This window comes from Antennarius striatus, chromosome 3 (assembly GCF_040054535.1).
Source record: "Antennarius striatus isolate MH-2024 chromosome 3, ASM4005453v1, whole genome shotgun sequence".
In the NCBI taxonomy this organism is placed as follows: domain Eukaryota; kingdom Metazoa; phylum Chordata; class Actinopteri; order Lophiiformes; family Antennariidae; genus Antennarius; species Antennarius striatus.
Window position 1 is genome coordinate 11,217,068 of NC_090778.1, and position 25,433 is coordinate 11,242,500.

The window sequence follows — 25,433 nt, forward strand, 5'->3', positions numbered from 1 at the left end:
TATAGGATTCAAGCCAAATATGCGGAATATATTGTCCTGTCAACCCAGCTTCTTGGGTGGCTTGCTGAACTTAGAAATGGATCAAATGGTTTTGCGTATAATAGTGAAAAATTACCCTTTTTATCTGAATTTTAAATGTTGCCACATTTTTGATGCACGTCTAAAGATGTTTTCACATTACTCATCTTAACATTTCTCTGTCTTGTGGGTTTTTTTGTATCCTCAGTTTCGCTGTAGAACTACGCGTATTTATTAGACATTTACTAATATATTGTGTCTGGATATTCTAATTCTTGGTAGAGGAAATTGGATTACAACTGATGACTGCAGTGAGACAAATCACCAGAGGCAAACGTGTGATCCATGAAACAAACAGCTGTAATCTGCGATTGAATGACATGAATGCTACACTTTCTAACTCGAGAAAACTCTTAATATTGACTTATTCCTTTTAAATTTGTTCATAAACCACTGAAAACACTTATATAAACTGTGTCAAATCTAAATTCAAACGTACAATAAAACTTCTTGTGTTCAAAAGTTGTGAAAAGGGATAAAACTTTGTCTGATTTGATCAAAACATTTTGATCAAAAGAAAAGTCCATAAAGTTTTATCCCTTTTCACAACTTTATGGATTTTTTTTCCATAAAAAATGTTTCATCAATTCCAAAATTAATCTGATCACTGATAAGCATAAGAAAATATCCTAATGTCAGAAGGATAAGAAGACCTCTCCTGAGCAAAAACATTTTTTATTTCTTGTTGAAAGGAACTTGGTAGAATATTACAGCAGAACACACGACTGAAACAGCTGCCATTTCACGTAACACAGTACAGGAAGAAGGATGTAGTTCAATCTCATGTGTAATATTATATATAGTTATATTTATATCAATAGAAAAGAAAAAAATATTGCTCCCCGGTTTTTTTTTTTTTTCATATGGCATTTCTGCATTCATTGTGTTGAAGTGGATAAAATAAAATCCAACAGGTTTACACACCAAAAGGAAGTGGGACGATGAAAGTGACATTCCCCCAAAATAAGGGGACTTTGTGGCTTTCATATTAGGATGAAGTAAACATGAGAATTTTTTTCATTGCAAGAAATAAAACTAGAAACCGATCTAAAAATGGATAAATACCATCATACAGCAATCAGAATATGCAAAAGAAAAGAACACAAGGCAGCTCCGCGGGAGAGCAAGCATGCAAAAAAAAAGATACCTTTAGAATACACACTAAAAACATGATGCTGATGAATGCAGGTGTTTGGTTTGCGTCGTATGGCAACTGATGGAAAGTCAGTTTATGACAAAAATATGGTTATACATTGTACTGAAAGAAGGGGACAACTTGATGCAATGTAAAGTGAACTGGAGTGCGAGTGTTTGCTGACAAACTACTTCAATGAAGTTGTTTCTCAAAATTGCCATTACATCTCATGTTATCAATTTGTTGTACTCTTAATTTCTTCTAAAGAATAAAAGCAATGTTAGGAAACAAAAAAGCAGGTATGAAATATCACCCTGGACAGTTGCATCCAAGTTTAGTGTTTTTAAATAAGCCACTTCAGGCAGCATTATCTAATAAATGTCTCATATTTCTAAGACGCATTTCAATAAATCTCTTTTGAAAAATAATCTATCTAGAATTGATCTTTTTAGTACGTAAATCTCTTCGAGTATATTTATTCTTTAGGTGCATTGCCCTACTGTGGTCTTTGATTTCCAAGAGCACCAAATATTTCTTACAATCAGACTGAACACTGCTTCAGTCATTAATGGTCTGAGTTCAAGATTAAAGGATCCAAATGTTGCACTCTAAAGAAGTCGACAAGGTCACAATTTCCTTGAGACCACAACTCCAGCCCGGCAATATTAAGCTTTCAACTTGAAAAATCGTGACCAGTGCTACAGGCCTGGGCTCATGGTGTCCCCTTTGATTTAAAAAGGTCAGAGGCCAGACATGGGCCTGCATCATATGAGACATCATCAGTTGCCACAGACATCTCAGCTGCAGCAACTGGTTGAACAGCACTGCACCCAGAACCCCTTGGATATGATGCAGAGGCACAGTGTATGCTAATATACCCCAAAATACTGAGACACAAGCAAGTCACAGGTTCAGCTATCGGAGCAGAAAGTTAGCACCTAAGGGGTGACCCACGAGGGAGAGATGAGGGGGGTCATTTGGATCATGCAACAAATCCAAAGAAGTTGTGTGCTTGTAACAGGTCAACTTAGTGGACCTCGCTGGGCTGAGATGTCCTGTAATGTCAAGGACCCCCCCCCCAATAGCTGAGGCAGTGGCTTTGGGTGTTGTGGGTCTGTGTGAGTGAGCTGTCACAGGTCACTCTAGACAACACGCAGCCATTGTGAGTGACGCAGGCACTGCCTCACTCCCACTCTCACCTGCTGGTATATCACTCTTCCTCACAGTCAAACAGGTGAGTGCTTTCTATTTGATGTCAATTCAGACTGCTATGTCTTGCATTTGCTGGGTTTCATATATATATATATATATATATATATATATATATATATATATATATATATATATATATATATATATGACAGGTTGTCAATGGAGTATCTTATACAAGAACTTCAGCTGCTCGCTCTTATTTAGCTATAACATCCACCTAAACTTTAGAACATGGTTCTCTTATATAGATTTTAATTTGTCAGTCAAATATATTTTTACTCCATTGTTTCAGCATTTTTACGTTCTGTGCGTCATGCACAAAACAGTCACTCCTCTTTCTATTTGTCGCCAGGCTTTGCATCACGTTGTCAGCTCCACAAGTCAGCCACCTCTCCATCAGTCGTCGTCCACGTCGTCCCCCTCGGACTCCTCTCCGGCTCTCCTCTCGTACATCTTATCCCGGTGTCGCTCCTGGATCTCCTTCATCTCCTCGGCGTAGCGGCTGAACGCTCCGCCGAACTTGCTCCAAGCCTTGAACGGGATTGTGATCGAGTTTCTGTAACTGGGCTTCACTTCACTCACCCGTAAGAAAACTCCGTACTTGTTGGATCCCACGTCAAAGAAGAACCTCTTGGAGTCCACCATGATCGAGGTGCCCTCCGGAAGCTCGCTGTAGCCCCCGGCCCCTCCGCCTGCGGCCAGCTCCTCTTCATCTCCCCCATAGTCGTCTATCAACTTGGCCAAGGCGTCACGAAACTCTATGAGACCCTGGGCCGGGAGAGCTATGGTTTGGCCGGCCTGTAATCCGGCACCAGGAAGCCCACCGACCCCAACTCCGAAGCCGGGGCCTCTGTTGACGGTCTGCCTGATCCGGAGGAACCGGCCCCGCTGGTTCTCCTTCAAATCGAGGTAGTATTTTCGATTCTCGCGCACCAGAAATTCGCTCTTCAAGGCCCGTCTAGGCCCGGTGTCGTCCCCGCCGGAAGATTGAGCGATCTGCTCAGGCGTGCTAGGCCCAAGCTGGGCGTAGTGCTCTATGAAATCCCCAAGGTAGTCACGGAACTCCGCCGCCACTGACATCGACAGGGTCAGGCGGCTCTTCGAACCTCCGGCGCCGACCTCGGCGATTTTGATGAACCGGCCTTTGGCATTCTGCTTCACGTCAAGGTAGAAGCGCTTGTTCTGAATGTCTAGCCGCTTTGACGCCAGCTCCTGGGTCTCCGAGTCCCGCTGGTAATGCTGGAACCCGCCGCCGCCACCACCTCCACCCCCTCCGCCGCTGCTACCACCACGTTCACTGCCACTGTCCCCATCCGCCATCTTCGCCACCAGCAGCCCGTCTCTCTGCGTAGCTGTGACACCCCCCCACCCCTGACTCGTGGAGGAAACCGGACACTAGCTTCGCTGCTCTGGTTGGTCAGTTGTCCTGTCAATCATAACGTCTTACATTTTTATTCGTCAATTAACCTGTCTGTTATTTTAACGTACCTGCCTTCTGATGACTTCTTGAACAGATTGCTTTTATGACTCCACAATAGTTCTCAACATCAGCATATACTGATGTTATATGATTATTAGCAAAATTGAATTATAATTTAAATCATATGAAGGACTTTAATTAGTTGTTATATCACATATCCGATTAAAATCACTACAAACTATCTGTAGTTGAAGCGATAATGAATGCGTTTTCCTGGAATTTGGCCGTTAATGCCAATTTTAGCTCTGGTAATGAATTCTATACAATTAACGGATGGATGTCCCTGGAAGGACACTCCACCCGTAGACCCGCCTACTAGCTGGTTTCGTGCGCAAAAGCAGGCACGAGCCGCACGACGTCTCCGTGGTGGGGGATGGGTGAATGTTCAGTAAGTCTTTTGGTGATTGGTAGATACGAAGATTCGAAGTATCAACGCGCATTGTGGTTGGCTGATAATCTCCCATGAGGGGTCTCATGCAAAAGATTTCCGAAAGGGTTTATTGTTTCTCTGCTTTCGGGAGCCGAAACAGTTTGGCATCTGCTCAGTCCAACAATCAAATAACGAGACATAAAAATGGTAGGTGTCGTCCGTCTAATGCTAACTACGTGAAAAAAACCCTAGATTTATTTGTGGTGTAATTGATGTGCAACACTGTACTAGGTAGTTTTGAATTTGAACTCGGAATTCGACCATAAGGTGTGTGGTTAGAGAAAGCTTGCTAAAACGCTAAATGTCAGCTAACACATTAGCATCACGTTTAGCGCGAGAAGTCTGAATTTGTTGATGTTAATTAAAATTTACTCTTGTTTCTTCGTGACTTGTTTTTGTCGGATTATACAATTATTTAAAGTAATGTCTGGTTTATTAGAAGCGCCTTTTTAAATTTAAATCGAATCCACTGGATTTTTTTTCACTCGGTGTAACTTAGCATTTTTGAAAGGTGGATTAGCAACCATAATGAAGCTAAGTTTCATTAGCTATATATAATGAGCTGAGCGTTTGGTTAAGTGAATGTTGGCGGTATGTATTTTCTAAGAAACACCACGAAGAGCAAAATTAACTAAAATACTGTGGTTTCAAAGCATTGGTGACTGATACATTTTTCGTGTCCAAATTCCTGAATGAGAAGTCGAGCGCCGACCGTCTTAAGGCGGTGGGTCTGTTTTCTGTTTGCCGCGGGTTCGCAGGCAGCCGTTCACTAACAAATTGTCTTGTTTTTCCAGGACACATGTTGGGTTTTTTCGCTTTATATGTTCATTTCCGGGTGTTCTTTGTTAATTCTTAAAACAGTCGCAGCAGCGGCTTTGTTATGTTTGATTTTTGTTGTTGGCGGGAAAGTAAAAATAGTTGGAACAACGATCACTTTTGAAAAGAAAAAAACGATTTCTTGTTTTTCTGATCAGTTTTTGTTTTGTTTGTTAATTTCACAGCTTTACACGTAAGTGTGTGAGACATTGTAAGCTTGTCAAACTAGGATGAAATTTTAATGTTAATGCAGGACTTAAAACTGCACAGACTCCATTGTAGCATATCAAATTGCTGCTTTAGCTTTGCTAAGCTTGTTAATATGCTCTACATATTTCTCCATGAAGGCTGGTGGCAAGGCAGGAAAAGACAGTGGAAAAGCCAAGGCAAAAGCAGTGTCCCGCTCTCAGAGGGCTGGACTGCAGGTAAACATCTTCAGTGTTCATTTAGCCATTTCTACATAATTGCGTACATAGGTGCTCCTGTCCTTGATTTATGAGGGATTCCCATTTTTGTTTGTCTTAAAATACTGTTTATCTGTCAGTTCCCAGTGGGTCGTATTCACAGGCACTTGAAGACTCGCACAACCAGCCATGGTCGCGTAGGAGCAACAGCAGCTGTTTACAGTGCTGCTATCCTCGAGTATCTCACTGCTGAAGTAAGTCGGATCCATTTTGTGTGTGTTGGTAATTGACAGTGTATGCAGTTTTTGTCTTTGCATCAATGTATGTGGTCATTATTGTTTTCAGGTACTAGAGTTGGCAGGTAATGCTTCTAAAGACTTGAAAGTGAAGCGTATCACTCCCCGCCACTTGCAGCTGGCCATCCGTGGTGATGAGGAGTTGGACTCTCTTATCAAGGCAACAATTGCTGGAGGAGGTGAGCCCCGAACACACAAGCATATGTATACAGTGTGCCCTCGTTCCTCGCGGGTAATGCGTTCCAGGAACCACACACGATTAACGAATTCGACGATAGAGCTACAAACGTATTATTTACTGTAATTTAAAAGTTTATGACCCTCCCCATACTGATATTAAACCACCTTTGATTTGTATTACCTTTTCCCACACTCTTATCGACTGTTTCAAGCACTTTTCTGTCTCACATAAGTCCGAGACTCACAGAACCTAGCGCATTTCCGGATGCCGTCAGCCAATAAAATGCGCGTACGGTGTCATTTGACTGCCTACCAAAAATCCACGATGAGGAGAAGTCGCTAGCATTTATGCGCGAGGGCGCACTGTTATAATGTGTACATGATTGTGTTTTTCAGTGTTTACACATTATAAATAATATCCCGTTTTTTTGTTTTTTTTCAGGTGTCATTCCCCATATCCACAAATCCCTAATTGGGAAGAAGGGCCAGCAGAAGACTGCATAGGTGCCATATTTGCCAGAAATTTTGGGGCTTGGGCTTTGTTTGGACCAGGAGTTCACATTTGTTCTTTTTTATTATTATAGCAAAAAAAAGAGTGATTTTTAGATTTTGTGTTGTAATATTTTCCCATAACTAGAAAAACATACAGAAAACCCCTTAACGACAAAAAACCCTTTGTATGTTATTGTAGAATGTTTGATTGATTATTTCAACTGGTCACAGTGAATTTATTTGATTGGCCTGAGACTCTGTAATGTTTTATACTGAAAAAGACATTGTTAAACCATTTTTATATAAAAGACAAAGCTTGTTTTGTGGTTATTTTCTTGAAATTGCAGTATTTGCTATGACACGTTTTTATGAAGATCTATTTTTTTGGACAGCAAAATAGGTAACAACTTAATCTGAGATGGTGCTCCACTCCTTGCATTATAGTGATGTTTACTTTTTTCCTTTACATTAAAATGAAATTGCAATTTTCTGCTCCAATATATTGTATTTGTATAAGACAGGTCAGAAATGTATAATGTGTCCTTGCTGCTGTGAGTACTGATTTTGCATTTTGAACCTCACTGTGGCGTCAGCTTGGAAATAAGTTGGCACCTTGTTCATTTGGAGAAGGTGGATTGAAAAAAAATCTAGCCAATGTGCTTTTAAAATAATTCACAAAATGTTCCCGCATTCAGTGGATCCCTTTTTTCCCAAGTTAAGCGTTTTTGAAATGTGTTCAGAAAATTGGTTGCATATTTTGTCTGCGAATAAATTCCCATTGCATGTCATCTTCTGCTTGGCTTGAAACCACAATCCAAAGGGTTTTTTTAATTCATATTTTAGATGGTTTAACACTTTACAGCATTGATTTTTTTTTTTGTGTGTGTAAAGAACTTAGTTGGACTATTTGAATCATTATGCAACAGCCTGAACATACAGGAAGTTATTCTCAGTCGTCTTTGCTTGTCCTGCAGTTTGTAACTTGACAGTAGGGGGAGTCATTGTCTCAACAACATACTGGAAGGTCACATGGACGTCCTAATGAACAAGATTTACCAATACTTAAATCAGCGTCCAACTACAAAAATAAAAGATTGATTAGGAATTTAGTGGTAAACTTCCTGTGGCCTTAGTCAATATATGAATTTGATATGTTTATTTCAAGTGAGTGGTAAGAGAGCATTAGGAATCTTAACAGCTGTTTTGGAAGTCACTTATTGGATCAAGAAGGTTAGAGGGTTTAACATCTAATATAGGCACAAGAAACTTAATGAGAAATAGGTACAAAAGACCTTTTATATCTGTACAGCAAATGTGAGGGGTTTATGCTTCCTAAAAGGGAGATATTTCATAAAATGGGTTCTACATTTAATGTTGAAAAAGAAGCAAGATATCCACAGTATGACAAAACCAATGTAAGTAAGTTGTAAGTTTGTATTTTATTTTAGTGGAGTGCTAAGCGTAATATGTTTTAACACGCAACAGACATTTTGTTTACACTAAAGACAAAGTACAACTAATTATGATGGTATTCACATGGTTTTTACAGGTATTATTACAATTTAACCCGATGATGGCGCTGTAACACTAAAGTTTCATAATTCAATACCATCTGTGGCAAATTTTATGGCAATTCATTTTTGTGGTTGCAGTTTACCCAAAATCTCAGAGCTACCGGGAAAAATCAGGAGATAATTCATTTAAATAATCACTTCCTGGATGTAACAACAAGAGTCCAGTAGTCGTTGAGAGACTCATCTGGACCAACGTGGTTCACTTACCGGCTGATGGATGCTGACACCCCCAGGGTGGGTCATGTCACTTAAAGCAGATGAAGATGTATTAATGACTGAACCTGAGCAGGGATTGTCTTGCTTGGATGATCAGGGAATAAATAAAATAGACAATGATCAACAACTGAGCTCTGAAATACCATGATGAGGGATGGCATTTGCAAATGACACTATATAATTAATATTTTAACTATTCTAAATTACAATAGTTGTCTGCAGATTATCTCTTTATCATAAAATCACATACTGTATAAATATAAAGCAGATGACATCATTAACTGCGATGACTGCTGCAAACTCAGGAATGCCATCAGATGAAGATTATTAAATACGGCATCATCTGCATTGTCCATATGAATACCAGCCTCTGTGGGAGCACATGAAAGACAAAGAATCTTGGTCTTCAAAGAGGAAGAGTATTTTGTTTATTCTTACATCTCTCTCTCCCAACTGTCTTTACAGTCCCCTCATGAGGATGGTGGGAGGGTGACAACTTCAGGTCAAACTTCAGCTCCTATTCTCTTCTGAAAGCAGAAGAGAATTTCAGCTCAAATAAAATAATACATGACAATCTTTATGTTGATAAGAGAAACATTTCTGTTTCTAATAAGAGTGGTTCAACCTCAATTCCAGAAAACATTTATTGTTTTCATCACCGTTGTAAAGAAGGTCTAGCTGGTTTTATCAAAAGTTCTGTATGTAAAATGAAAACATTGTTAATTCTGAGAGGAATTATGTTTTTGGTGATTTGTACAGTTGAGTTACACAAAGTCTTGCAGTCAATAAGAGAGCAATCCATTGCAAGTCCATTGCACAGCATTTCCACACAGCCTGGCATTGGTTGAACACACTCAGTACTAAAATGATCTTGACTGCTTACAAATTACAGTATTTTCTGGACTATAGGGCGCAACTGTATATAAGCCGCATCCGCTCTATTTAAAAAAAAAAAGAAAAAAAGATAGACCGCGGGCAACACGGTGGCGCAGTTAGTAGTGCTGGTTCTGGGTTCGAGTCCCGCTCTGTGCAGACTTTGCATGTTCTCCCCGTGTCTGTGTGGGTTCTGTCCGGGTTCTACGCGCCAGGAGTTTGCCCCGCCTCACGCTCTAAGACAGCTGGGATGGGCTCCAGCTCCCTGTGACCCACTATGCGCTTATTTATGCCGTTATTTAATCCATTTGAGCAAAATTATAAAATGCTATCATACTTATTTCAGTGGGGCAGCACGGATGCGCAGTGGGTAGCGCTGTCGCCTCACAACACGGCGGTTCCGGGTTCGAGTCCCGCTCTGTGCAGAGTTTGCATGCTTTCCGGGTTCACCGGCTTCCTGCCACCTCAGGTTGATTGGCCGGTCCCAAATTGCCCATAGGAGTGAGTGTGTGTGTGTGTGTGTGTGTGTGTGTGTGCATGGTTCTGGCATCGTGCCCAGAGTGTCCCCCGTCTCACGCCCTGTGCCAGCTCCCCATGATCTGCTATGGTGGATAAAGAGGCAGAAAAAAATGGACTTATTTCACTGTTACACATGACACCCAGCAGTATATGTATTTGTAAACCATCTGTAGCTTCCCAGCCGGAGTTCAAGATTGGACTTTAGAACATTTTCTCAAGCCTAACTCTCCCTTAAGTCTTTACAATCCTGTCCTCGCGTGTACTCTCAATTCTTTACAATTACATCCTCTCATTGTTGTAATGCAGTTTAGACATTTTAGCCAACAGATTAGCCTCACCTTTGTATAAGCTGCATGGTTCAAAACCTAGGAAAAAAAGTGGCGGCTTATAGTCCAGAAAATACGGTAATACCAGAAAAGTGTTTCTTTTTGTGTGTCTGCTTCTGATCTGTGTTAGCTATACTGCTGATCTCAACCATTTTGTTGATCACTGAGTTGTATGCAGGAGGTTCTGGGGGAAAAAAAACAACTAATGATCACAAAGTATAGAATCACCCAGCCCAAAAGTTGTGTTTCTGCTATCTCAGAATGAGTGGTTAGGGTTTTTATTTTAATCGAGAAAGAGACAGAGTCCCCTTCCACTGTATTTCTGCAGAAGCTCATGGACAAATTAAACACTTGTGTGAACAATTAACATCAGTTCATTGGATGGATGGATCCAGGGGTGGGACACAGTATAGCTCACCAACTGGGAAACCCTTCCCTTCTGTGTAGACTGAGATCCTTGGACAGTTACACTCTACTGAGTTCAGTGCCCAACTCCTGAATCTGGCTGTTGCTTGAAGTCACAGAGAGGATTTGGCCATGTTTGTTTTTAAATTACCTTCAAAGACGGTCTCTCCTCATTGGATAAACTAACTATTGGTTTTTCTGTTTTTCGCTGTTTTATACGCTGAAATAAAACACATAACCTATTTTTACATCATGCATTATATTTTATGCACCTCATTTTAAACTTTAACAAATGTGAAATGTATTTTTTTTTCTAGGTTTTTTTACATGCGCTATGTGCTTTAATAAGGCACAAAATACTGTATATTAACTAATGTGTGTCTTTTCCCGTAGCTTTTGAGCCAGTGTAAAAGGAATAAACGGTATATACTGTAGAGCTCACTGCATATGCAGATCAGCATGGATTTTGGACAAATGATTGACTTTTTTATGTAAAATGGGGTTCTTGAATAAGGAAAATCAGCCCCTGATTCACTAACAAACGATTGTTGTATATTATGAGTTCAGTGTGTATAAACCTTTGCGGTTGGTAGATGATATAAATGGCTTTCAGGTATCTCTGATGCATCCTGGGTTAGCAAGACTCACCAAAAACTCTTTACAACTACCAACTTATCTTTTAATCTTGTAGTTTGGTTTTGTCTTCTTTCCAGATGATCAGGATTCATTGAAGTATTCTACACTAGCTTTCAATAAGACCACACATCCCACAGGTTGGTTGTGAAACTGGAGTCATTCATCGGCTTCATGATGCAATGAAACAATTAAACATCCAGGCATCCTTTGATCACCTTTGTAAAGAACAAGTTGAGGAACCACTAACTGAACATTTTGACAAGCAGACAGAAGCTTCTGGAGAGAGCTGTCAGTGACGATGAGTCCGGTTCGCGCTTGATGTTTTTAAACCCTACAGTTGGGTTCAATCCTGCCTGACACCATGGTGGAAAAACGTAAGATTGAACTCATTTATTACGCCTTTCAAGTGACACAAACTACTGAAGGTACTACAACATTAAAAGAAGTTTCAACTGAACATCAAAATATTTGTGTTGAAAAATAGCTACTAAAAGTAAAACACAAACATATTAAAACTGAAGGATAAAAAAAGGAGTTGATTCTTATTTGACATTGTCTACACAGGATTTGGATTGACTTCTTACACAATTAGAGTTCATAGTGCAACAGTTCATTGATTCAACCTTCTTTTCATCGCCTTTTTTCACCTACTTCTCCATCACTTCAATGCCCCACACCTTCTTTTGACACCCAACAAACGAGCACTGACAGAGTTCATTGTGTTTTCCGCTTCAATCTTATGTATGGCACAGTCGCTGCAGCTTCTTCAAGTGGCCTTCATTCACAGTGGCGTGACCCCTGACCACATGTCCAGCACATGCATTTTCAATTTTCCTGTTTCTTCACACACATGCAGGCTTCCCTTGTTGTCCACAAATACACCTGAGCTGGTATCAACAACAGGACACTTTTATGACTTTAACTGAGCTAAAATACTCCTCCTTATTCACCTACAAACACACAAAACAGTTATCGTCCCTGCTCTGCCTCTCTGAATGTGTGTTTGAAAGAGTTGCCATCTCTTCTGTTGCTTTTGGCCACTGGATCAGCACCAGGAAAATGACCTCCCCACCATTTCAAAAAACAACTTGTTGGGTTTTCTGAAGTATCTGCAGAGCTTCTTGAAGGCCCCGGTGCTCAGTGGTGCATGCGGCCTGCCTTTAGATTCATCCAGGCACTTATCATATCCAGCTGACAACAGGCAGTAAAAACCCTTGGTACTGTTGTAGTAGAAGTTGTTGGGGCTGATCCTGGGTGGCAAACCCAGAAATCTTTCAGCTTTTCTTAACTCAGGGAACGGGTCCCGAATGAGAGCGTCCCCATCCACCACATGGATCTGCTCCAGGGGGAAGACCTCCAGCCAGCGGGCCAGGTGCTGATGGTAGAGACTTCTCTGCAGCGCCTTGTATCCAGGGTCAATGTGGCCTTTGTGGATCAGGAGCTCCTCTAGTGTCTGGTAGGGTTTGTGGCGGGTCAGGCGATTGTGGAGGACCTGGGTGTAGTCGGACACCAGCCTCTCTGCGGGGTCGCGGACAATAAGTAATAACCGGACGGCAGGGTTCATGTCCCAGACAAGTGCAGGAGCCTGAGGGGCGGCAAAGTAGCCGGGGGTCTTCTCCACTGTCAACTGACCAGGGACAGTAAAGGGCATCTGGGCTCGGTACCAGGAAAGTCCTCGCTGGTAGTGCTCCTCCACATTGAAGAAGTGCACCTGCCAGAGGGAATGAAGGGGAGCAGTTATAGACAAACAGCACATCTCTTGTGAAGTTCTTCATAGAGCGATGTGGAAAGGCTCCTGTTGTGGGGCAGGGAATGTGAAGGGAAGCGGAGGCAGTCGTCAGTTAGCTGGAGGACAGATTAAGTCCATCACAGAAGCAGATTCAAGGATAGTGGACATAGACTGGTTCATGCAGAGAGCTGAGTTAGGTGCACTTAGTGTTTCAGTCATAAGGATCAGTGGGTCATTGATCAATCAGCTGATTGGAAACCATCAGATACCTGGTACAGTTACAGGGATAAATACAGAGGCCTTCACAAACTCTTTTATCTCACTATCATACTCAAACACAACACATCAGTTTGTTATACTACCCTAACATTAGCTGTTGAAACTTTTTATGACTTTTTAGAATGTTTCTTTCCCTTTCTGTCTCTCTGTCTGTCTGCCTGTCTGTCTGTCTCTGTATTTCTCTGTCTCTTTCTCTGTCCCCCTCTTTGTTTCTCTCAGTCTCTGTTTCTGTCTCTGCGTCTCTTCTAAAAACAATTAATTTATAGGATTAAAATTGGAATTTGAATGATTTATTTCTTCACAAACATTTTCATTAGGAACCCAAAATTATTTGACTATAACTATTTGAAATAGGGAGTCAGTGCATTGATGCAACACTCTCAGAATGACATGTAATCATTATTCATAACAGTTATTCCTGGGGCTTAATTTCTATTATTCAAATTTGTTTTGGATTATTTTAATGATGTCCCACTTTAAATTATACAAATATTAATTAAACCTTGAATTACACTGGTAAATGTTGGACTAGAGACGTGGTTTAGTGGATAGCATTGTCACATGATCTCCTCCTAACTGAAGCCTCCTCATTGCCCCCCCCCCCCTGGATTCTCTCACTTTCCTACAGAAAAATAAGCCTCAGAGGTGAATTAGTGACTCTAGATTGCCGAGTAATGTGAGTGATTGTGAGTGTCTATATGTGTCTGTATGAAGTGGTGTCTTTCCCTGGGTGTATCCCAACAAAGAAGAACAGTTATGTCAGAGCCATGTGAGAAGTTCAGAGTGGAAATTGCACTTATTTGTAATGAACCACAAATCAAAATGGTTTGTTTTTCTGTAATTTTGGATGGTGAAAGACTCAAGTTGCAGAAGATAGAAATACTGAAATACTGTGCCAAACAAATATGTGAAACTCAAACACTCGAGTTAATCGCTCCACCCCTGATGTCAGCAGCTATTAGGTGAGTGATGGTCTCTTACTTCGGCCTTTGCCACTTCCACATCTGGGTGCAGGTTGAGCATCTCCAACAGGGCTCTTGTGCCACCTTTCCTCACACCAATAATAATAGCTCCTGGCAGCTGCTGATAGGTGGTGTTAGAAGAGGAGGAGGGAGACGATGAAGAGCTGGAGGCATGCGAGTTGGACGCTACGCTGCGTAACTCTCTTAAGCACACAGACAGCTGGGTCTGCAGCAGCAGAAGCACCAGCAGCGCTAGCAGCACTGTCCACAGCATGGTGCCCTACACACAAACAAACACACACATACACAGAGGTGGGGTGGAGGTTACACACGGACTCTCATCAAGCTCCAACACTTGCACAGGGTCGTGCTAGTTATCAGACAACGGGCCGCCACAGGATGGAGCTCTTCTATTCCCCAACCTATGAGCGGGGAAAAAAAACCTGTCATTTATTTTTTGCTGATTCAGTACATTCTTCTTTAATATTGTGTTTTTTGTTAGTACTGTTGTGTTTACTTAGTAATATGATGTCCCTTAATGAACTGCAAGTGACATGTAATTCGGAACGGGAAGAAAATATTAACACATTTTACAACAGATGTGAACTGAAGCTCTTAAAACAAGGAAATTTAAAAAACAAAACACTAAAAGTCTCGTTTAAGATCCATAATTCTAAGGTTCCATGCATTAAAAGAAAAAAAAAGTACAATTCAAAAGCAGGAATGAAAGCAAGACATGAACCGGTGTGTCCAAACCAGATAAAATCCCCACACCTCCTGTATAATAAAAGTGCTTCTTGTGAGGAGGATGCAGTGTCGACATCATTCAGATTATACATGTGTAGTCAAAGCACATTTCTTTTCATCTCACATACATACAGCAGTGGCTCCATGCACGCATGCTTGCTTGACTGTTTCATGATCCCATATGTCTGAGAAGGCACTGCACTCTAATAAGCCATTTTTACAAAGGCCCCGTCCAGGCAGTGGTGTTTCAACCCAGAAAATAGAGCTGCAATGCGATTATGGCAAGAACATACTGAAATATTAATCTACATCTAAAGCAGACAGAGAAGAGATGCATTGAAAATTAATGCTGTTATGAGGTTTAGGGTCTCCCTGAGGAGCACTAACACCCCCCTGAGTTCAGCTGAACAATTTTTAAAGTATACAAGACAAGTTGCAGCGATCCTGAATATCTTAATGCTGCAGTGTGTCTCTTGGAGTTAAATCTGTGTTTGGTGAGTTTTTCAGTTCTGGGACATGAACGCAGATCCTGTACACCAATAACAAAAACTGTATTACAAGTAAAAGTCTAGCATTTTAAGTTGTCTCTAATTAATGACTATCTCTAAATGGAATTATCACCAGAACACACACATTTCCACAAATTCAATAGGAGCTGACCTTTTATTTAAGGCTGCTTTGTGAGTTCAGCCACATTAACCTCATTCAGTGAACTGAGAAGTATTTTATACAGTTCTTCTCAGTTCCTCTATCTTAAACAGAGCGTTTCCCTGGAACAATGCTGTCATGTGTTTGAACAGATCTGCTTTTTTTACCCCATTTACAGATGGTGAAGTTCTTCACAGCTCTCTAAAGTGAAAGACAGGTTTAACAAGAAAGGTCTTGTTGTTTCTCGGTGTTGCCAGAATGAACTTATACATTTGCTGTGAAGATATGAAGAGTGAAACCTAAAGACATTTTTTTTCCCCAGAGGTGGACAGAAAGCATCTCTGCAATGTCTTTGCTCTCTTTCTTCTTGTTGTTTTCTGGTGTCTGTTGGTAGTGGGGGAAGCTTTGGGTGAATAAAAATATTCTCTCAGATAACATCAATGTTTTCATTTGCATAAGTTCTACGCAAACTTTTTCCTCAATTTAAATTTGTTGATTGAAGTTATTTCTAGTATGAACCCTTTCTATGTTTAATCTCACTAAAAACAAGTGTAATTAATATTACCGGTGCAAAGCCATCCTGTTAATACCTGTGTCAGTGTACGCTGTGTGTACATCAAACTGTAATTACAAGCATCAATTGGAAACAATAACTTACAATGACACTTGTTTTGATGAATTCTGACAGCTGTTAATAGTGCGGGTGAACAGAACAACAGAAACCATCACTGAGGTGTTAAATCAACAAAAAAAAATCAAAAAAACAAGAGTTGAACACGATTTATTTAATTCAAGGTTCATTTTAAACAAAATGTTACACAGGAACACTGTTCAGAGGATATAACAGCTACACACCATCCTGTTCAGATTGCAATGATCTAAAAGAGACTCCTGTTATTTGATTTTTTTTCCTGTGATGTTTAAAGATGATGAAATATTTTGTTATTAGACACCATAGCAGTTGTACAGGAAGTAGCAGTTTATTAGTTTTGGGATAGTCAGAAGAAAACAAAAGTGTTCACAAATGAACTCTACCCAGAACTCTAAAACAGTGTTAAAAAAAAGAGAATCCTTTGATAATACACTCATTCCAGTTGTTGAAGGCAGGCTAAAGGTTAATGTTTTGCATTTCCTGTTATTGCTGTTGTTAACATTACTGTTGCTGTTGTTTTGTGTTATTAATCAGTGCAACAATATTCAGGTTCAGAGGAGGAACACTGTTTAGCGTTGTTCCTGTAGCAGAGCGCTAATTGAACCCCCAGGGAGCGCCGCAGCACCCCCACCCTTCCATGCTATCCCCTAGCTTGGTGACATTGTCGTCATTGACAGTGCAACATTTGCCATTACACATTGATCTAAAGAAGTGTGTGGCTTGATGACGGGGGTTGTGGATGTGCTGGCTGTTTGTAGCAGTGAGGATAAATTTTGTTAGATTTTCTCCAAGATTTCAAAAATATTTTTGTCCTTCTGTAATGACTTCTTATAGTTACGGATTAATAATGACATCGCATTCACGATGAACAGTAGGCTGATGTGTGTGTGTGTGTGTGGGGGATTAAATCCCCTTGCCATGTTCACCTATTCAGCCCCTATCCATGGTCCTGAAGGCTAAGTAGGCCATTTTTCATCATCTTCATCTTCCACACCATGGTAGAAAAATAAATGTTTCATGTCTTTTTAAATTGTACAGTTCAGAATTAAGGCTCATAGGGCCTACCATTAACCTAATCTAAGGATTAGGCCTGCTGATTGCTTATTTTTCCATCATCAGAGCGCCCCTCCCCCCCATTTATTGTCTTAGTTTTTGATGTATGATCTATCAGCCAAAATCTGACATTGTCATCTTTCGAAAAATGCAAAATAATACATCAAACAAATTTATAGAAAAGTCTTTTAACAAATTACACTGAAAATACAAAAATACTTGAGGCGATTAAAAAATCCACTTTTGTTTTTTTCAACTTAACCCAGCCAACAAATCAAACTCAAAGCCCAGTTAGACACGACTCTGACATAACCGGTCTTGGATAGTTTACTGGTTGGTCTGGTTAAGCTCACCTGATTCTCTCTAACTGAAGCCTGTAATTGTCTCATGAATCCAATAATACATTCTTATTATTGGAAACTGTTCCAGCTAAAGACAAAGCAAAGAATTTGTTTCTGTTTTCCTGCGGGCTCCAACAGATAAGCAGGATTAAAATTAACATAGTTTGCCTCAGAAAGAATAGTGATTTAATGTTTGAAAATGATTTATGATTCTTTTGTTGTCCCATCATCAATATGTTTGGATGTTTTAATGTTTCATTTGCTAGGTGACTGTTGCAAATATTGCAGTGTGAAGTTTTTAATGTAACAAAGATGCACACTTAGAGGATATTTTTTATCTGCGTATAGACTAACTAAAGGAGTCACCAGCACTTGAATCATATTCTGAAAAAGTCTGCAAAAGTCATTGCAAATGCATTAACACACATTTCTGTGCACTGCTCCACTGCAGTTACCATGAGGTGACTCACTGAGAAAAGTGGTTAGTGGTGCTAATACTCAAGTCAGGAAACATAATGTTTGTGCAGACACAATGACACGAGTTATTTAAGCAGTCTGACCTCAAGTGTGGAAATATATATATAAAACTTAATGGAAATAACAGCCTGTTTCTGGATTTTTTTTGATGAAGATGCCAGTCTCCTCTTCACGCACACTGACATGATGTTTTTTTAATCGCTCCAGTGGAGCAGAGGCTTCAGTGGACTTATTAAGAATTATTCATTAAATACATTATCTTTGCTCTTTTCTATCTTTTCACTTTAACTGCAGCTTTTCCACCACTTCCAAACCTTCAAAACTATTTTGGGATTTATCTATTTTTTAATTCATATTGACTTTTAGTGGACATAAAAACCTACAATCAACTCTTTATGTTGACTTTAATTCATATTGTTTCTGCAGATTCAAATAAAATTACTTAAAAGAAAACATTTCAAGTGACCTTATGAAAAAATAATTCTACAGCCCCTTAGTTCTCTTTTTTTGAATGTAGTTTTGTACTTTTGTGCTGTGCTGGTTAATTGCTGGATAACATATACTCCATATACTACAAAGGTGTCTGTAATGATGTACGGATCAATGACTGAACAGCTTCTGACCACATGCATACCTCTGACTTCTTCCTCATGGACATTACCTGCTGGCAGCAGAGAGAATGTCAGAGCACCTCCAGTCATCATTTTAATATAAAATATTAAACCGTGGGTTGATGCCAATCAGAGTGTGCAGTGTGAACAGATTATGCGTGTGTATGAGAGCGACAGAAACATGTTTTGTGAGTGTGTGTGTGTGTGTGTGTGTGTGTGTGTGTGTGTGTGTGTGTGTGTGTGTGTGTGTGTGTGTGTGTGTGTGTGTGTGTGTGTGTGTGTGTGTGTGTGCAGTCAGACACATGCATTGCCTTAATGGTCCCTTGTGACTGCTCTCTATGCTTGAATATTCCTCTGCTGTCAAGTCTCTTCACTTCAACCTCACCTCATGACCTTCCTCCTTCTCCTCCACCCTGTCCTTCCTTCCCTTTCACCTTCCCTCACCCTCGTCAACTCTCACCTTTGTTCTGTTTCCTGACTCTCTCTAAGTGAGCCTTCTGACTCTGTCTCGGAAGGTTTATGAGGCTCGGTTACCAAACCCCAGCTCCATGCTAATGGGGATGCCCTGCAGCAGCCTCTTAGCTGCTCATAAATAAAGCACGCCTTTCTGCCCTAAAATATTTTTAAGTCAATGAACTCTAATCTTGATGGATCATAAACAAGACAAGAGTGGATTTACCAGCGTGTCTTGAACATGTCAAAATGACTGCCGCACAGTTTATTTCTGGGATGTAAATATATTTTTTGGGTTGTTTTTTTGTTTTTTTATAAATTTTTTAAATCAAACCCTTAATGTAATCTTTTTCTACTTTAATCTGCAGTTTAGGAAGATCTGAAAATAACTACACTTTCTGTGGAAAATTAAGTTGCATTTTAGAAAAACAACACATTTTTGAATAATCAGTCTTGATGCATTTCTGTTTGGTTGAATTTTTGTGAATAAACTTGGTATTGTTCTATTTTATTTCGTACACTTTTTTTTTGCACAAGATCACTTTGCAAAAATTGCATCATTGTCTGTACACATTTTAAAACTCACATTATTCCTCAGTCGACTCTTTTGGTGTAATAGACATGAAGTCAAACCAGAGCAGTCATCTTCATCTGCACCACTTAATGGCTGAAGGTTCTTTTCCTCAGCACTACATGAGCTCTAACTTATCCTCTTAACTCTGCTCAATGAGGCTCTCTTGAGTCATGGCGAGTCCTTGTCTCTCCTGCTCATTGCTTCTCGTGACTCACATTAGCCAGTGTGGATAGGGACAGCAAACAACGACAATGCCAGCATTGTCAATGATGTGTGAATTCTCCATATTGACAAACACAAGAATCTGTTCCAGGCTTGAAAAGATGGCGATGGAGAGAAGAAATGTGGTGCGGTATAATTATCTGTGAAAGGCAGATGCAGCCATATGTGTATTGGGAGAGACGTGTTGTCTATTAAGTTTTTATCAGACATGGAGTACAGTTTGTGTGTGTGTGTGTGTGTGTGAGTCTCGACTCATCTGCATGTGTGCGGCGCCTTTGCCTTTTGTGTCAGCACGCAGCATGCAGCTACCCGTGAGCCAGGCCCTTAGAAATATCTTTTTACTGAGCATTGGCATTTGGGGGGTGGGGGAAGGATTATCTTGTACAGAGAGGCAGAGCATGGCAAGGGAAGGGGGGAGAGGGTTAGTACGGCGGCAGGATGGGGTTGAGGTACAGTTGGCGTGTGTGTGTGTATATGTGCTCTGCAGGAGGTTGTGTGTGTAATGCAGAAAGGAAGATTGTCCCTGGTAGGGGGTGGTATGGTGAAATGCTTTGGATTGTTGAGCGTGTCATATCACTAAAGCTGTGAGAGTCAGATAAAACTGTCTCTGTACCCCCCTTTTCCCCCCTTCTTCCATCCATTCTCCGGTCATCTGTCTCTCATCCACCCTCTGCTCTCCATTCTTTTCTTCTTTTTGCCTCGTCCACCATCATTTCTGCAGCCATTTAATTTCCTTCACCTCAAAACTTCTTTTCATACCTCACTTTTCTCAGTTCCTCCATGTACCCTCTCTTGTCCTGCTCCCTTTGGGCCAAATTCACCAGGTCATTCTGCCACACATACACCAGACCATGAGATCACTTCCTTTCAAAGTAAAAGAGTAAAGTGAAAAATGCCAGTTCTTCCTCCCATCCTACACCCATTAACCGCCTGGCCAGAAGATGACTATTACTACAAGGTGGGGCTGTAACCAAAATAAGTAAAGCCATCTGAACCCACATGAAGATTACCGGATCATGCTGGTGCCTGTATTAGTGTCATGTTGCTCCGTCATCAAACAGAAAAAGATGGAGGAGAGCGGCCGGTGACAGTTGTGATAGCTGTTAAAGATTTTGACCCACATATGAACAAAGGAACAGCCCCAACAAGGCAAATCTGCTCCCATGTCTTCAAACACTGTCACTTGCCTACATGTGTCTTATAATGACCAAATAGAGTATATGTGTATATAATTGGGAATAACAACATTATATTCATAAATAAAGTGTATATTAATACTAAACATTCAAAGGTATTCTCAAACTAATAAACGTCCCCAATGCAGATGAAGTGTCGTGTCTCCATACCGTCTCTTCAGTACGTTTCTTTCACACCATCTCTTGATGCATTTTCTGATGTTTCTCTTTGGGAGCGTCATCTTTTTAACCTAACGGATCCCCCAAGGGGAACATAATCACGTTAACGTCAAATTATTTTGCAGGAGGAAAGTAATGGACTGTTCACTATCTGTTTTTCCACACTTAATTTGCAAATTGTGCCAAATATAAAGAACCTTGCATTGAAATGAAGTCTTTACAGTTTTCTCTGAGCAACATTATCATCTTCCTCATCACCACTGACACAGGACAGTCAAATCTCTGATTTGACTGTCCTGTGTCTGAATAATTAATTAGAGAAATGCCTGAATGTTTTTCAGTCCTATTTCATGATAATCCCTGCCAAAAAAAAAATTAACAAAAAATTGCATTGTTCATGAAACTGTATATGACACTCCCAAAATAGCTGTAACGCTTTACCCAGTAGAAATAGAGTAGAGTACAGTATAGAGTAGAGTATAACTTAATTCATCCCTTAAGGGGATTCCCCATCAGGGAAATTAATTTCTCCCTCGCACACAGCACAGTAAGTACACAAAACACAGAAAAAGCACACAGAAAGCACCAGCACATAGAAAGTAGTACAACACCAAATAGAAAGAGTCATACATAACCCATCAAGAATATACAAATAGAAAATCATGAATCATTGCCAGAGGGTCCAGCTTCACCCCGACCACCAAGCTGGCCCTCCTGATCAGCTTCTCCAGCCTTGGAAAGATCCGCCTTAGTCACGCTCCCTCCCCAACAAACCACAGCGAACGACAGTACGCTGGCAACCACAGACTGATAGAACATCCACAGGAGCTTCCTTCAGACATTGAATGCCCTCAGCCTCCTCAGAAAGTACATCCTGCTCTTCGCTTTCTTGTACAGCTGCCTCGTGCTTGTCCAGTCCAGTTTGTTGTCCAGCCACAGCCCAAGATATTTATAGGTCTGCACAATCTCCACCTCCTTCGTTCCTATCAGAACTGGTCTAAGTTGGGGTCTGTTCCTCCTGAAGTCAATGACCAGCTCTTTAGTTTTCGAGGTGTTGAGCTGCAGGCTTTGCTGTGACACCAGTCAACAAAGTCCTTCACCAACTATCTATACTCCTCTTCCTCATTGTCCCTGATACATCCCACGATAGCTGTGTCTTCTGCGTACTTCTGGATGTGACACAGTTCTGAGTTGTAGCAGAAGTCCGCCGTGTACAGGGAGAAAAGGATTGGGGACAAAACAGTGCCCTGTGGAGCACCGATGCAGCTGACCACAGTATCAGACGTAGCGTCCTTTAGCCTGACGAACTGTGGTCTATTGGTGAGGTAGTCTTGGATCCAATCAACCAGGCCGGGGCCCACTTGCATTTGTAGGAGTTTTTCCTGAACTATACAGGGCTGGATGGTGTTGAAGGCACGTGGAAAATCCAGAAAAAGGATCCTCACACTGCCGCTTTCCTTGTCCAGATGCGAATGAGCTCGGTGTAGCATGTGGAGGATTGCATCTTCCACGCCGACTTTTTCCCGGTAGGCAAACTGTAAAGAGTCCTAGGCATGTTTCACCTGAGGCCTGAGGAGACTGAGGAAGAGCCGCTCCAGAGTCTTCATCAGATGCGATGTGAGCGCCACCGGTCAGAAGTCGTTCAGCTCGCTGGGCCGGTTCTTTTTGGGAACTGGAACGATGCACGACGTCTTCCAGATTGTGGGCACCTTCCTGAGAAGCAGGCTCAGGTTGAAGACCCGTTGTAGCGGTTCCCTGAGTTCAGCGACGCAGATCTTGAGTAGATGGGGGCTCACCCCATCTGGTCCTGCTGCTTTATTTGTAATATTAAAAATATATCGCGCTTGGAGTGTCTCCTGCCTGTCGCCCACAAGTCACCTGGGATAGGCTCCGGCAACCCCCGTGACCCACGAAAGTGGAATAAACAGTCCAGAAGATGAATGAACACAAGAATGAATATTAAAATTGTCTTAATTTACGAAATTTACTGGATCCTCTAACATGAGCCCGTTTGATACCACAAATCGTAGTTAAATGTCAAACCTTAGTGCAGAAATCATAGGATGCTTTTTAATGTGGCAGTAGATATTAAAAATATAACAACCCATCTCTTGCTCCTTTATTGTTACTTTTTTTTCATAAATGGGTCAGATTGTTGTATTCTGTTGAACATTAGACATGTACGTAAACTACCGAGGGACAGAGATTCGGAGCTAGCAGCCAAATAACATGTGGTAACGTATTTGTCATCAGACTTGTATGAAAGGATAAACATCCAGTTTAGTGAGCTCAAATATACAGAAGCTTCCCATCAAGGATCCCTAACCGGCAGACAGACGGCTTGTCCTCACATCATGCAATTTTATCATTTCATTATTTCCATGCTGGCATCTCTCTCTCTCTCTCTCTCTCTCTCTCTCTCTCTCTCTCTCTCTCTCTCTCTCTCTTTCTCTTTCTCTTCCTCCTTCGCTCTGACCTTTGTTGATATCTGTCCGTCTTTTACCCATCAGCCCCCTGCCAGCTTTTAAAATAGGCTCTTTTAATAACCTCTCTGAGAAGCCCAGCAGCCCACACTCACCGCCTTTTCACTCCCCCATCATCTAATTCACTCACACAAACATAACACCCAAATACCAGTACAAAAACCACCACCGCTCTCCTGCATATGCCCCCCCCCACCTCTTTGCATCTTCAGCCACACACGATCCCAGATTTGGGTCAACCATATCAGACACTAAAATGTGGGTCCCTCCCCCCTTTTGTGGTGTGTGTTTCGCACAGACATGGAGTTTGTATGTGATGTTGATGTGTGTTTGTGTGTGTGTGTATGCGTAATGTGCATGACAGTGTGTGAGAGAGAGAGCGAGAGGTGTGTTGGGGGGGGTGCACTGTTGTTTTATCAGAAAAAGGTCACAGAGGAGTCTGATTAGAAAGTTCAGGTTTATCAAAGGATTCTTCGTGTACATGTGTTGTGTGTGTGTGTGTGTGTGTGTGTGTGTGTGTGTGTGTGTGTGTGTGTGTGTGTGTGTGTGTGTGTGTGTGTGTGTGTGTGTGTGTGTGTGTGTGATGTGCATCTAGAGAGGTGAGCAGAAAAGCAAAGCAGGCTGGGAGTGTGTGTGCATTTTTCTCTCATTAAAAGGCCTTGTGGCCTGAGTGTCTTGACACCCAATCCACATTTACTGTATGTTTGGATGTCTGCTGTGTGTGTTGGTGTGTTTACACAGCCCACACGTCACAGGGCCCTGCATATGTCATGTGTTATTCCAGAGGTAAGAGGTAGCGGTTCCCTGTTTGGTCGGGTGTGTGATATATAAGTACTGTAAATAGTTTATTAGCAGCTGTTCAAAGCAGAAACACGTCAGCTGCCCATCTGACATAATACCCACGGTTTACAGAGCACAGTTCACCAACAAGGTTTCCCAGTGAAGAGAAGCTACACTGATATTTTACACCAGTTTACTTCACTTTTATGGCACGACATTTTAGGAAGAGCATTTTTCTGTTTGAACATTGTCTATTCTTTCAAACACAAAGCCCTTAAACCCGATCCAATCCTTCTGGGATGGACTGGAACGCCAACTGTGAACCAGTGCGTTTGTCGTCCAACATCCATCTCACTAATGTCTTACCAGAAGAGTGGAGGCTATTATAGCTGCAGATTTGGAATGAGATTTTCATCAAGGACGTTTTCCTGTCCCCATACGAGCTGTTTTTGGCCATGTAATATTTCCTTCTGGTTCAGTTTGTCCTATTGTTAATATAGAAAAAAACCCTGTCATACCACCGATCTGTTCCCTTTGGGATATTATCATTTCAAGGGATCACTCTGTTGCTGTTTATTTCTTTTATTTGACCTGTTATTATGAAAAAAGTCATTTTTTTCAAGAGTCTTGAACAGTTCTATGAGTTTGGCGCTGTGACAGGGGCTTCAGCACATCACAGCCTATCGGTAGAGGAGCGGCACTGCCACATCCAGCCAAACCACACTGTCGGATGAGCTGAACGAGTTCTACGCTGACATTTCCAACCTGTCCTTTGCACAAGCCTCTGTACCCACCATCACAGTGCCCATAAACAAGACCCGCAATGTGAGCTGCTTAAAAGAATTTCGTCCCATAGCACTCAGAATTTTTTTGTTTTGTTTTCAAGACAATAGGATGCAATCTGAAAGATTCGCAGAAGGCATTGCTTTGCAAAAGAGTAAAAATTGTAAGAGGAAAGGAATATGTTCAGGTAGATGCTTCAAGACATAAAAAAA

The 25,433-nt window shown here is 41.1% G+C and overlaps 3 protein-coding genes across 5 annotated transcripts in view; 1 reads left to right on the forward strand and 2 right to left on the reverse strand.

The window, feature by feature from the left end:
* Positions 1–741: 741 nt before the first annotated feature.
* LOC137592398 (transcriptional regulator protein Pur-beta) lies at positions 742–4,000 on the reverse strand. The gene has a single exon (XM_068310549.1). The coding sequence runs from the start codon at positions 3,743–3,745 to the stop codon at positions 2,822–2,824; it is 924 nt and encodes a 307-aa protein (XP_068166650.1). The 5' UTR covers positions 3,746–4,000; the 3' UTR covers positions 742–2,821.
* A 338-nt stretch (positions 4,001–4,338) lies between these two features.
* Positions 4,339–6,842, forward strand: h2az2a (H2A.Z variant histone 2a). 2 transcript variants are annotated; one of them, XM_068310551.1, is made up of 5 exons: positions 4,339–4,482; positions 5,499–5,576; positions 5,696–5,809; positions 5,901–6,030; positions 6,474–6,842. In XM_068310551.1, the coding sequence occupies exons 1-5, from the start codon at positions 4,480–4,482 to the stop codon at positions 6,533–6,535; spliced, it is 387 nt and encodes a 128-aa protein (XP_068166652.1). In that variant the 5' UTR covers positions 4,339–4,479; the 3' UTR covers positions 6,536–6,842. The 2 variants fall into 2 exon arrangements, with proteins under 2 accessions (XP_068166652.1, XP_068166651.1); XM_068310550.1 differs by lacking the exon at positions 4,339–4,482 and having other exon boundaries at positions 5,493–5,576.
* A 1,958-nt stretch (positions 6,843–8,800) lies between these two features.
* The window catches only part of hs3st1l2 (heparan sulfate (glucosamine) 3-O-sulfotransferase 1-like 2), a 25,811-nt gene continuing 9,178 nt past the window's right edge, over positions 8,801–25,433 (reverse strand). For both annotated transcript variants that reach the window (XM_068311899.1, XM_068311900.1), the window contains exons 2-3: positions 14,062–14,322; positions 8,801–12,783 (exon numbers count right to left, since the gene is read on the reverse strand). In XM_068311899.1, coding sequence (XP_068168000.1) covers positions 12,118–12,783; positions 14,062–14,316 — 921 coding nt within the window. In that variant the 5' untranslated portion in view covers positions 14,317–14,322 and the 3' untranslated portion in view covers positions 8,801–12,117. The remainder of the gene's footprint in view (positions 12,784–14,061; positions 14,323–25,433) is intronic.